At 37.6% G+C, this 14,548-nt stretch overlaps 1 protein-coding gene across 1 annotated transcript in view; it reads left to right on the top strand.

Annotated features, from left to right (window-relative positions):
* LOC306877180 (ephrin type-A receptor 3-like) overlaps positions 1–14,548 on the top strand; it is a 127,364-nt gene that overhangs the window by 64,128 nt on the left and 48,688 nt on the right. The window contains exons 5-6 of the mRNA XM_079428757.1: positions 1,782–2,117; positions 11,324–11,448. Coding sequence (XP_079284883.1) covers positions 1,782–2,117; positions 11,324–11,448 — 461 coding nt within the window. The remainder of the gene's footprint in view (positions 1–1,781; positions 2,118–11,323; positions 11,449–14,548) is intronic.

Here is a 14,548-nt window from a genome sequence, read left to right as displayed (position 1 = left end):
CTTAATTGTTATTACCGAAATTTAACAATAACAACAAAATAATCATGATTAATTAATTTAATATAGCGAGGCTCCTAGTTTCTGTTAGTAAAAGTTTAAAAAACAGGCAGTTTTGTCATAAACACAGCATAAAAGTTTGAGAAGCGCTGGTATATAATATATATGGTTATGTGCTGGATTCTCTGTCTTCTAAAGTCATACCATTGTCATGTGAGGACCAAGCCGATGTTTAAGACTTTCAGTGAAAGTCTTTCAGTCTACCTCTCCGCAAGAGCTGGTAAATGTGATTATAAAATTACATTTTGAGTGAATTATTCCTCAAGGATTGTTTCTCTCCTTTCTATAAGTGCTTTTGAAAAGGCCAGTGTGGTGAATCCTGTATTTGACCTTGAAGCTAAACGTCTGATTTATCGTCATGTCAGAATCAAGGGAAAGCAACAGGGAGTGTTCTGGAATGTTCCAGAGCGAATTTGTGGAGGAGAATCCTTTGTGTAATGTTCTATTTCTTAATGTAGGATCAAATCCTATCTCTCCCCCACTTTCCTTCTCAGACAAAATGTCTGTCAATATGGTTCTCAGAAACCATTTCTAAACTCTGGGCCTTCAGCGTGTGAATTCACATCAAATGAAACCAACCCAACATTGCAATCCTGATTTCTTCATTCACCACTATTTTTAAGTCAGGAATTTAGTTTTAATATAATTATACCCAGAGGTCAGATATTAAATTAGCAAAATACTCCAAAATGATTTACTGGCTTTGAACTGGTGTCCATCTCCTTACTCTGATCTTACTCTAATCTGAGATTTCACTCGTATTCATATATACGCAGAAGTCTGTCACTTATTCAAATAACAGCTTGCTGTGGAGGCCTGCTATTCCAATCAATAGAGCACCCTGGCCGCACTTCATACCCAATTTTTTTTACTGAGACAATCTTTAAAGTTAATATAACAATCCAGTGAGGACACTTCTGAACTCTGGAGTAATTCTAGAGGCTTTGCCAACATTTTAACAAGGGGAAGGACATGCCTGCCTAAATTCCGTATCCATTCATAACTGATGACTTTAACGATTAAACCCACACTTTTTAAAGTAAACGTACTTCCTCAGAGGGGCATTTTATTGCTCTTTCATAGCTCATGAGATTTAATGGAGTTCTCAGTTGTGTTTCATTTAAGTATAAACTTTGTCCCAGATGTTTCTCCTGTCATCACTTAGGAAACACTGAAAAAGACACAAACGAGACAGTTTCTCGCAGAATCAATGAATAAATCAATAAATTATTTAAGCTTGGTGGATTCAATGAGAAATGTTCATATTGAGACCACTGAATTTAGATTTGAGAAGCATCCAAAAGTCTCTGTTTCATCTCCATTTAATCTCATTGCTGTCTACACTCTTAGAAAAATAAAAAGGTTCCAAAATGGGTTTTGGCAGAAGAAACGTTTTGGGTTCACAAAGAACATTTCAGTTAACAGTTCTTAACTATTTTTTCAACATGTGAACAATATTTTAATAATCTAAAGAACTGAGGTCGACTATAAAGAACCTTTTGTGGTTTTGTGAATGTTAAAGGTTATTCATGGAACTATCAATTCCAATAAATAACTTTTATTTTAAAGAGTGTAGAAGAAACAGTAGAAGAAAAGATGGGTTTCCTGGGTCAATATTGGTTCACCCTGTCAGTGTTTAATTTTCATCATGTTGTACTATATTTTTATAGCTTGATTTAAAAATTATTAATAAATATTACATCATATATTACTTCTTTCCTCAGGACCTCCATCTGCCCCACGCAATGTGATCTCTGCCATTAATGAGACGTCAGTGATTCTAGACTGGACCTGGCCGGCTGACAGCGGAGGCAGGAAGGACATGACATTTAACGTGGTCTGTAAGCGTTGTTGGCCAGGTCCCAGGCAGTGTGAACCCTGTCGAGGGGCTGTGCGCTTCCTGCCCCGTGCCACCGGCCTCACTAATACTACAGTAACCGTGGTGGACCTCCTGGCACACACCAACTACACCTTTGAGATCGATGCCCAAAATGGAGTGTCCTCCCTGGCCCCCACGGTCCGTCAGTATGCTGCGGTCACCATCACTACCAACCAAGCAGGTGAGTCTCCCATCTCTATTGTTAAAGGAAAATTTCAGCACCCTTTCAAAAAAAAAAAAAAACAGAGAAAAAAGGTCATAATTTACTCAGACACATGTAGATCTGAAACACTTATGATGTTCTTTCAGCCATGAAACGAAAAAGGTGAATTTTTGAAGAATATCCTGAATCTTTTTTCTTAAGATAAACTTGGACTGGACCTGTCAAGCTCCAAATTCATCAAAAAAGCCCTAAATGTATTATAAAAGAGGTCCATATGATTCAAGCCAAACAAAGCTTTATGTGAGAAAAGGAATGCTATAAATCAAAATAAAAAAAATCAGAACTAATGGTATTTATGTCAAATGGCTTCAATGTGTTGTTGCGTCAGTACTTTTGTCATTATATATAGCCATCCTAGGCTCAATGCAAATGCCTCTACCTCAAAACCTCAATGCAATGCCTCTACCTACCTACTTCTGTGAAAACCTACCTATACTGCCGTGCAAAGGCAAAAGACCGTAACTTCGAATTTGGTCCAAAATGAGTTTTGATATTTTTGGGATATTCAAGACATCCTTTATGTGCATAAGTATCTTGAGTCAATTTCGTTGTTTTTCCGAGAAAATAGTGGGTGGTCTCAACCGCAACTTCGAAAAGCCCCTGAGAAACCAAGGCAGAACACCTTATAACACCAGTTACGGCTCTTTCCCTTTGTTTGGAATGCACAAATTGAGTTACGGTGTTCTGCCTTTGTTTAACTGCACGTCAAAATGAAGTTACGGTCACGGCTTGGAGATATACGGTGTTCTGCCTTTTTTTTACTGTCTGCTGCATTTAAATTACGGTGTAGACAAACAAATGAGATAGATCGCAATCTACCAAACAGCTCCATATAACAAAGCACTCTAAAGACTAGATACAATGGCGTAAACGTGAATCGTGACCCTTTAATCAATCCACAAGTCGTTATTTTAGGTTAGGCTATTTCATTCAAGTCAATATTAAAAGCATATTGAAAAGCAATTATGCTATGTCTAGCATTATTTTATGTTACTGAGCAAAGCAAAGAAATTGGTTGCAAAATGATCACATGTTTTACTAGTCTGCTTGCTCAAAAAAATGGTCAAAAAAAAAAAAAACATTAATACAGTCACATTACTACTGTATATGCAATTGCCTATATGATATAGCCCATGATCGCTAGATTTTATACAGGTGTTACTGTACCGATTTTAAAAATGGTGATCAGCAACCAAATATTGATAATATGGAAGTTACTGCCTTTTTCCTTTTCTAGTTTGAGCCCACAATTTTTTAATGAAGATCATTTTCATTACTAAAACATCTAATTGCCAAATTTCCAGTGTCCTACCTATTATTAAATTGGCTGGACAAATAAAAAACTTTAAAGTAATTTTTTCTCAGTTTCACACGCTAGCGAGTTAAGGTCTTTTGCCTTTGTAGGGCAGTATACATACAATTCACAGTTTTTTTTGTTGTTTTTTTTCCACTAGAGGCAGTAAATACCAACTACTTTTGTTCCTTTTTACACATATTATGATTACAGGGGCAGATTAATTTATTTATTATCAATTAAAATAGACCTATATGTTTGTGTCACATAACCAGCTCCATATGTATGGCTTTTCTGATGTAGTAAACTTGCTTGGTAGCACACCTTATACAGCATTGCTTTTGATACCTGTGAAACCTTTTAGCACCACTCACCAGATATTTCATTTCCAAACTGCCATAAAATGTACAACTAATGAAATGAAACGTTGCCAGGTTCACGTTCATTTCTTTAGGATAAAACTGATCACACTTTTAGCATCACTCACTGGTCATTTCACTTTGAAAGAGTTGCAAAACGAACAAAAAGCAACCTAATATCATTTTGCATAAACATTTTAACATTTCAGATCATTTTATTGTGCTCTCTTTTTTCATTATGGAATCGATCAGCCAGGATTTTCTTCAGATATTCACCTTTTGTGTTCCACGGAAGAAAGAACATCATAGAGGTTCAGAAAATGTGCAAACTATCCATTTAATTCTCCCAGGTCTTCTAATGGGACATTAACACAATATTCCTAAAAATGACACTTCATTCAAAGCCACGTCTTAATAGAAAAATCATCAATGATTTCCATTGATTGAGCAAAATGTTTTAATGGTCCCCGGAGATGGGTTGAGACATATTCTCATGAGTACAATTCAATTTCCTCTCAGCGATGTGCAACAAAGCTCAACATTCCAATTGGAAGGAAAAAAAGAACCGTTTAATGCCTCCGCAAGCTTATTGCTCATCCCACGCTATCACAGCTGTCTGTGAACATATCATTCTGCAGGTGATGGCCTCTAGTATGGCTGACTGAAGGTCACGACTCCTCAGGTTACTATAGCAGAGGAATGCTGAACGGCAGGCCATCTGCCTCTCAGTCCATATGGGCTTCCTTTGTGAAGACTCGTGTTTCTGTTCTCTAGCCCTCTGGGGCTCAGGCCTCTGTCAGTGCAGTGCTGGCTGTGGAGAGATAGGTACAGGTCCTGTCGGATGATTTAGAGTAGGCTTTGGTCCACAGATTACAGACTTTGGGGTCTGGTGCCATGAAATAGTAGGCAAAGACTACTTGGACTACTAGAGGTTCAAAGGCTAGGGATTGATAGTTTTGCACCGTTTTACCACAGGGAGTAGTTGACTTTGCCTGAGACCTCATAAAATCCTTACTGTCATTGTGAGAGGACTGCATTTTCACTCAGCAGATCTCTCATCTTCTGTCATTGAACAGATGCTGATTTATCTGTGAAGAACTCTTCTTTCAGAGTGATACAGTGCTACAGGCTCTATGTTGTCTTCCCTGTCTGAATCACTCAACATTCATGTTTTCAACAATATTTTCATTATTTGTGGGTCATCCCTATTAACTTTTGAAAATGAATAATGGATGCTTGTTATAATTTAAAGTATTTTTTTATAAAAGACTATTCCAGACATTCATTAAATCCTATTAAATGTTAATAATTAAAGAAATGAGCAATGACTAACTACATTAATAAAATGAATACTTTTATTCAGCAATGGCACTTAAATTGATCAAAAGAGACAGTAAAGACTATTTCTGTTTCAAATAAATTCTGTCTGTTGAACTTTCTATTCAAAAACAATCACTGCTTCAGCAAAAAATATAAAGCAACACAACTGTTTGCAACATTACATTTTTCCTTGAGCAGCAAATCAGCATATTAGAATGATTTCTGAGGGATCGTGTAATGATGCTAAGATGATGCTAAAAATTCAGCTTTGCATCACAGGAATAAATTACATTTGAAAATATATTCAAATAGAAAACATTTATTTTGAATCATAATATTTCACAATATTACTGTTTATAATGTATTATTGAGCAAATAAATGCATCCTTGGTGAGTATGTGTCTCCTTTCAAAATGTCTTTCTAAAGCTTTTTTAATAATAGTGTGTATTGCTGACTTATTGTCATTAAATTTAGATTAAAATAGTTTTTAGTTACAAAAGATTAACATTAAAAAAGTGATATTGAGGAAAAAATTTATGAAATGATTAAAAATATATAATTTTTTTTTTTTTACTTGGAACATTTTAATTAGAGAAGGGGTAAAAAATGAACCAATAATTACTGAAATATTAATTATTAATTTATTAACATTAAAGCTGCAGTAAATTAAAGCTTTAATAAATATTTTCATTAGTAATTTCGTTTTTTTTTTTTTTTTTTTTTTTTTTTTCTGAATTTACTACATAGCACCCAAATAAAATGACAACATTCATTCAGATTTCAGAGTTTAAAATGTTCCAATATACTAAGACAAATGGTGTTATAAAAATGTATCACATTGTTAGAATGACCCTGGCTATAAGCACCAGAGTTTGTTGTGGGTTTAAGGTTTTTTAGTGTTGATACATCACTCTATTAAAGGTGTTTTGGTCAGACAAGGATACCTTGAGGGGACAGATTTGTGGCCCCTCAGACTGAAGGGCAGTAAATATGGATTTAACACTTCTCTAAGAGAATATTGAGGCCATTTGTTTGTAATTATTGTCTGTTGATTTCTATGGCCGTATTACCCTCTAGCAATTTATTAATCCCATTAGACATACACATTCCCACTCACAATTCTTACTTGCCTTCAAAGCACACAGTACAAAATACTTTGGCTAAAGCGCTCCAGTTTATTGCACTGCAATGGTATTCATTTCCTCGCACAGAGACAGTACTACACCCTCATTTTCTGTCTTTTCGATTGAGTTTTTCAGTTCAGGCTGTTTCAGAAACCAAAACCAGGAAGATCGTGACCCCTTTCTCTGTTCTTCTCTACTCTTGCTCTTAGACAAATAATCCAGCTTCCTTTACTGTCCTATAAAACACAGCCAGAACAAGGAGATGGATGTGTGAACGGCCAACCTAGTGAGTCGGGCCTGCAGAGAGTACATTTACGAGGGGCTCCGAGGGTTGTCAGCGCAGCCCAATCTATCTAAACAGAGCTAGAATGTGCTCCGCAGCCCAAGGGAGACTGCATACGCACGCTGCCCTCCATGTAAGAACGCTGGTTCTCAACCTCATCAGAGCTGTAAAACGTTTGTGTTGAGACCTGACGGTTCTGCCATTAAAAAGGGCTGATTCACCCGACCTGGCAGTCGTGTCGGGATTTTCAGCAAAGCCAACAAAGCTGGAAAAGCATGTGGCCTAACTTTCAGTAAATCCAAGTGTCATACTGCTGTGCCGGGATGTGCAAAATTAACTTTTTTGGCACAACTGGCAATGATGAGTCAATTGAAAAAAAGTACCATGTCTTAAATATTTCTTAACAGCTGGTAAATTATAATTTGCACTGTATTTTTTCTAATGATATTATAATGACTTGTTAAGCAAGATCATTGTGAAAATGTGATTTTGTGTCATATTTATTATTTTTATTATTATTATTATTATTATTAATGTCAGGAATATTCCCATTGGGAATTGGGAATTGGGAATATTCCTGACATTAATAATAATAATAACAATTATATATATATATATATTTAAAATTTAAATGCTGTTTATTTAAACCAGAAACCTCTAAAAAATTATCACAGTTTCCATAAAAATATTAGGCAACTGTTTTTTGTTGTTGCTTGTTTGTTTGTTTGTTTTTTAAACAGCAAATAATCATTATAATGATTTTTGTAGGATCATGTGACACTGAAGACTGGAGTAATGATGCTGAAAATTCAGCTTTACATAATAGAAATAAATAACATTTTAAAGTATATATTCAAATAGAAAACAGCTATTTTGAAGTGTTTATAATATTTAACAATTTTACTGTTTTAGTGTATGTTTGATCATATAAAAGCAGCCATGGTGAGCAAAATAGTTAAAAAGTTTAAAAATATATATATTTTCAACACTATGAACAGTAGTGAATGTTGCAGAATCAAGTAGTATCAAAAAATAATTGCTCTTTAGAATCGCTCACATTACATCATCAGATATCATTCTTACAATTGGATTTAAACCATGAAATGTTGCAGTTCCTCACAATGTTACCAGCAGCCGAAGCCAATTTTGCCTTGCATTTGGTGCTTGGCAAGTGTCAATTTTGGCCCCTGATCTGCATGGAAGTGTTTAGCTGGATCATGGCAGTACAGAAGGTTTTCCATGACTCATTCATACATTCTTGAAATACGTTGTTGCGGTTTGCCTCGTCTGTTTGGTGTATGGAGTTTTTTGGGGAAAAGGGCAGGGAGAAAGAAAAGAAGGGTCTGCACCCACATTAATGCCATGCCTCTGTCCCACATCCGCAGAGCCATGTGGAGGACATTTTGAGAGCATGTTCTGCAGAATGTCATTATCTCGACAGCACTTCTCTGAGATTATTTACAAATGCATACGTCTGCACTGCAGCATACTAGCAAGTATCATAATTGTCAGCCACACCTGTAAACGCAGCGCTCTGATTTCACTCCTCTCCTGAGGTTGTGGGTCAAGCAGAACGTAGAAGAACAGCGAGTTCCCTTCCTCCTGCATTTTATAATTCGTAACTGAATATTCTTGCAGTATCCCACATAATTGTGCGGTTCCTTTTGCTGTTGCTTTCTTCAAGGAGGTTTGTGGGAACTGATGATTTCTTTTGGCTTTAAGACAGAGGTGATCTCTTCACAAGGAGAAAGCCGAGAATATACACAGTTCCAAAACCGAGTGAACATCCTGTTGAAAGATCTGCTGCCACACAATTAGAAAAGGCATGGAGGACTTGACTCACAATTGTTTTCAGTAGAGTTTGGTGTTAGTATGTTGCTAAGATAATAACTCGAATCTGAAATTCATAAAAATAGCAAGTATTGAATAAAACAGTCAAATCTCTTGGAACTGTTTATTAATTATTATCTATACTGCATAGATTATAATCAACATTTCTTCCACTTTGTCTGCCGTTTTAGGTTTTTACCTCAGCTTGTCACAAATTGTCACTAATATTGTGATTTGCTTCTCTGTGAAGGGTATGTACAATCAGGGGCGGACTGGCCGGTTCTTCATAAAAGAAAAAGTGTCAGATTAAGTGACGTTGACGGCCGACAAAAGGAGGTGCTAATGCAGTCTATTTTTGCTAATAATAAACCGAAACTGATGTGAAGGAGAGAGGGTTCGTGATGGCAAGCAAAAATAAAAAATAAAAAAAACCTGAAGATAAAGGTGTTTGGGAGAAGCTATAGCATGTAGCCTATAGCACTATTGTAAAATCCCAGGACAGCCCTGGTCCAAGCGTCCAATGTTATTTATCACTCTGCATTGAGTACTCCACTCATTCATAAAGAGACAGCAGTGATTCTACAACGGTTACACTTGACAGATATTGAGTTAGAAAATAGAGTAAATTAAGTAGCCTATAAGGTGATTGCTCCGATTAACATGACACACACACACACACATATGAATGCTCAAATTGAAAAATTCTATAGGTTTCTAGATTTTATTTCATATCCATTTTTGCTTTCTGCTCTTTTTATGTAGATTTCAAGTATTTAAGTTCATATAATAATACATTTATTTCAATCCCCTGCTGAAAAAAAATAACAACAATAGAAACCATCAATAGAATTTGTAATGGTTTTACTGGTTATAATGGAAATTGTATTGGTTTTAATGGAAATTGGAATGGACCCTATTGCTCTCTACTGGTAATCGTTTGCCTATTATTGTTGTTAAAACCACTAAATCCTAATGGAACATGTCCCAAAACTAACTATAGAAACCATTATTTAATGGTTTTAATGATTAAAAGTTGATGGTTTGTGATGTTTGTAATGGCATTTGTAGTGGAAACATTAGAATTTCTGTGACGGTTTCTATTGTTTTTTTCAGCAGGGTTACCATAGGTTTTGTGATGTTATTTGCCATAAATGCAATACATTGCTGTAATATTGTGCGATAGTATCAGCTGTTTGTAGTTGTGGTGGGCCTATTTGGGAGAAAATCCAGGGCCGTTTTTTACTCCCAGTCCGTCCCTGCGTACAATGCTGTGTTAGAAGTTGATCAAAAGGAGGTACAGTATCTTAGACGGCAGAGTAATCATTACGAAGACCTTTTGGATCCTTAACATTGAGGCTGTATCCGAAATCGCTCCCCTATATACCCTCACGCACAATTCCCTACATTACTCCACTAATACAGTTCACTGAAGGAGTGGGTGACAACCAGTGAGCAAATTCAGACAGACAAAAAAAAAAAAAGATTATCAAAAATGATTAGGACACATCCCAATAGTGTACCTATGATGCCATAATATGCTCCCTAATAAGGCTGCTCACTTGGTTTCAGAAAAAATAATCATTTTCTCTCACTTTGGTCTTTTCTGTCACATTCTTTCAGAAGGTTTGTAGAAACCAGTGCTTTTTATTTGATTTTAAGACAAAGTTGATCTGTTCACGCTGTGAACACTGAGAAAGATACACAGTGTCAAATGAGCCTGCTGTCCAGACATTATAAATCATAGCTTCCATAAACTGCGGCCACTATAAAACTTCAATAATTCCTCCCCTATCAGAGTGCCTTAGGGAAGGGGCTTGTGCAGCGGGGCTGCAAACTGAAACAGACTGAGCCCATCTGGATTCATTAACAAAGAGAAATAGACGAAAAGAAAAAACAAAAGGGTTCCAGGGGAAAAGAAGCATTTCAAGACTGTATAATCAGAATCAAGGAAAGCTTGAACATTTGAAAGAACAACATGTTTTTTCCTGTGGTCTAATAAAATTAATACACAGGCAAGTCAGATGCCTCCACGGCCTCATTTCTGCCTCGCAATTACAGAGCTGTAAAGTTGAAAAAGAACATGAGCGCCAGGCAGGAGGAGAGCGGGACCGGCTCTGACTTGAATTACAGTCACAGATTGTGACCATGTGAAGTCCCCGAGCAGAGGGAGACCTTGAGCTGCCTGTAGCACATTTAGAGATGTGCAAGACTACATATTGTTCAAAATAGTTCATTAGTTGGAGCTTTATGTAAATTACTAGATTGCTAATCACAAGGATGCCCTGAATAATTATACTGGTTCACCGAACCTTGATCAAATGGCAGTGTTTATTTGAAAAACAGATAAGAACAAATATGTTTCTTAAGCAGCAAATCAGGATATTCAGCTTTGCATCACATGAATAAATTATATTTTTAAAATATATTCAAATAGACAAAACTTATTTTAATAATATTTCACAGTATATTGGTTACTGTATTTTGATCAAATAAATGGTACTTCTTTCAAAAACATTTTCAAAATCTTACCGACCTCAATTGTTTTGAACAGTGTTATACTTGCTTTCATTATTTAGAAATTGGGTTACTTGTGAATGGATTACTTCATAATTGAGGGTCCTTGGCATAAAAAAAACGAATTAATGAGCCGTGCTTTAAACGTAGAGGTATTGACTTCACATGAAAGTGGCCACTGTTTGCAGCCGTTGCGTGATTGCATCAATTTGTCTTTCAGTCCCAACTTTCCCAACTTTGAAACTGGTCCCCAGTGAAGAGCAAACTCGATTAGGTCAACAGGAACCAGTTCACAGGATGCAAATCGTTGAATGAAAATGTCAGCTGAACTTCCTGTGACCTTAGGCTTTATGTGCTTGTAATACCATCACAGCCAGAGTGGAAACAGCTAATCTGCTATTTTTCCATTTTGTGTGTTTCTCTCTCTCTTTCTGCGCAGCTCCATCTGCAGTGACTGTCATCAGGAAGGACCGAACATCCAGAAACAGCATCTCACTGTCATGGATGGAGCCAGAGAGACCCAATGGGATCATTTTGGACTACGAGGTCAAATATTATGAGAAGGTGGGGCAGTTTCATTTTGATTCGCTGTGGGCATTCACTGCATTAACATTTTCATTTGAATTCATCACTTTGTCCTTTTATTTGGCATCATTAAGAATCTTGGTCCAGAGTGCACATCTATATACTTGGGAGCATTTAAAGTAATTAGTCGATGTAGCTTAATTTGATTGTTGGAGGTGAAATAGATTCTGTCTGCTCTGCTGAAAGATGTTTGCCTGAAATTAAATTTATAACCCGCCACCAATGTTCCCTTAATTTTTTCTTTCACTGAGCAAAACCTATTTCTGTTGGACGGATCCTTCAGCCAGTGTCTATGGTAGTTACGGCTCTGATATACAGGTCCTTCTCAAAAAATTAACATATTGTGATAAAGTTCATTATTTTCTGTAATGTACTGATAAACATTAGACTTTCATATATTTTAGATTCATTACAACACAACTGAAGTAGTTCAAGCCTTTTATTGTTTTAATATTGATGATTTTGGCATACAGCTCATGAAAACCCAAAATTCCTATCTCAAAAAATTAGCATATCATGAAAAGGTTCTCTAACCGAGCTATTAACCTAATCATCTGAATCAACTAATTAACTCTAAACACCTGCAAAAATTCCTGAGGCTTTTAAAAACTCCCAGCCTGGTTCATTACTCAAAACCGCAATCATGGGTAAGACTGCCGACCTGACTGCTGTCCAGAAGGCCATCATTGACACCCTCAAGCAAGAGGGTAAGACACAGAAAGAAATTTCTGAACGAATAGGCTGTTCCCAGAGTGCTGTATCAAGGCACCTCAGTGGGAAGTCTGTGGGAAGGAAAAAGTGTGGCAGAAAACGCAGCACAACGAGAAGAGGTGACCGGACCCTGAGGAAGATTGTGGAGAAGGACCGATTCCAGACCTTGGGGGACCTGCGGAAGCAGTGGACTGAGTCTGGAGTAGAAACATCCAGAGCCACCGTGTACAGGCGTGTGCAGGAAATGGGCTACAGGTGCCGCATTCCCCAGGTCAAGCCACTTTTGAACCAGAAACAGCGGCAGAAGCGCCTGACCTGGGCTACAGAGAAGCAGCACTGGACTGTTGCTCAGTGGTCCAAAGTACTTTTTTCGGATGAAAGCAAATTTTGCATGTCATTCGGAAATCAAGGTGCCAGAGTCTGGAGGAAGACTGGGGAGAGGGAAATGCCAAAATGCCTGAAGTCCAGTGTCAAGTACCCACAGTCAGTGATGCTGGTGTTGGTCCACTGTGTTTTATCAAGGGCAGGGTCAATGCAGCTAGCTATCAGGAGATTTTGGAGCACTTCATGCTTCCATCTGCTGAAAAGCTTTATGGAGATGAAGATTTCATTTTTCAGCACGACCTGGCACCTGCTCACAGTGCCAAAACCACTGGTAAATGGTTTACTGACCATGGTATTACTGTGCTCAATTGGCCTGCCAACTCTCCTGACCTGAACCCCATAGAGAATCTGTGGGATATCGTGAAGAGAAAGTTGAGAGACGCGAGACCCAACACTCTGGATGAGCTTAAGGCCGCTATCGAAGCATCCTGGGCCTCCATAACACCTCAGCAGTGCCACAGGCTGATTGCCTCCATGCCACGCCGCATTGAAGCAGTCATTTCTGCAAAAGGATTCCCGACCAAGTATTGAGTGCATAACTGAACATAATTATTTGAAGGTTGACTTTTTTTGTATTAAAAACACTTTTCTTTTATTGGTCGGATGAAATATGCTAATTTTTTGAGATAGGAATTTTGGGTTTTCATGAGCTGTATGCCAAAATCATCAATATTAAAACAATAAAAGGCTTGAACTACTTCAGTTGTGTTGTAATGAATCTAAAATATATGAAAGTCTAATGTTTATCAGTACGTTACAGAAAATAATGAACTTTATCACAATATGCTAATTTTTTGAGAAGGACCTGTATATAGGCCTGCTTTCACAGACAGGTCTTAGCCTAAACCAGGATTAGGCCATAGTTCAATTAGGGCATTTAAGTAATTTTTATAAACGTGCCTTAGAAAAAAACATTACATGTGTACCCTGCGACAAAACAAAAGCACTGACATGTTTTAAGATCAATCAGTGCAAATTTATTTCAACTGAAACAGTTTAGACTTACATTTTAGTCTGGGTACTAGGTTTAAGCCTTGTCTGTGAAACCGAGGGATAGTGGCAAATTTTTAATTGCTTTTTAATTCCCCGGACTTCCTGTTATGTCAAGTTGCTGAACAGCCACGCTTTTCAACGCTCTCTGTTAATTCATCATAATTGCCAAGCCCCGATAACCAAAATCTTCATTTTCTTGTTTGATATTTGCTCTGCAAAACATTAAGCATGTCTTCGCGACCGCAAAGGAAAAGAGATAAAAAAGATAATACAGATTTGGCTGTGGATGACCTAGGATCCAAGACTGAAGCAGATACTGCACAAGTTGGCGCCTTTGCTAATTCCGAAGCTGCAACTCAACCCGATAACAGCGCAATTCTCTCGGCTATAAACAGTCTGAAGAGTGAATTTTTGTCTCAATATAAGGAGGTTCTGGCAGCAGTGAAAGAAGTTTTCTTCCTTTGCTGAAAGACTTACCGAAGCTGAGAACCGAATCGGCCAGGCCGAAGACGACATTAGCGGCCTTCAAGCAAGGGTTTCCAATCTTGAAAAAAACGCATCGGACCTTGCCTCTGCTGTTGACTTGGCCGAATGTAGAAGCCAACGCTCTAATATTCGCATTCTAGGTCTCCCAAACGGAGTTGAGGGAAATAATTCTGTTTCGTTTTTGGAAAACTGGCTCCCTCAGGTTCTGGGTGTGGACTCTTTCCCGGCGCCGGTGATCATTGAATGGGCACACAGGTTACCTAGTGGCATTCAAGCTGTGAACACATCGTCAAGGCCAAAGACAATCATACTGAAATTTCTTAACTATGCCGACAAAGTCAGAGTGCTGAGAGCTGCTCGGGAATGAGGTACAGTGATGTTCCAGAACCATCACATTATGTTTTTTTGGATCTATCGCCTGAGGTGTTGAAACAACGAAGGCGATTTGATGACGTGAAACAAGAACTCCGGAGAAGGATGATTAAGTACGGGATGATTTTCCCCA

Source organism: Barbus barbus (genome assembly GCF_936440315.1).
Source record: "Barbus barbus genome assembly, chromosome: 11".
In the NCBI taxonomy this organism is placed as follows: Eukaryota; Metazoa; Chordata; class Actinopteri; order Cypriniformes; family Cyprinidae; genus Barbus; species Barbus barbus.
Note: the sequence above shows the minus strand (reverse complement) of the source record. Positions and strands in the feature narration are given on the sequence as shown.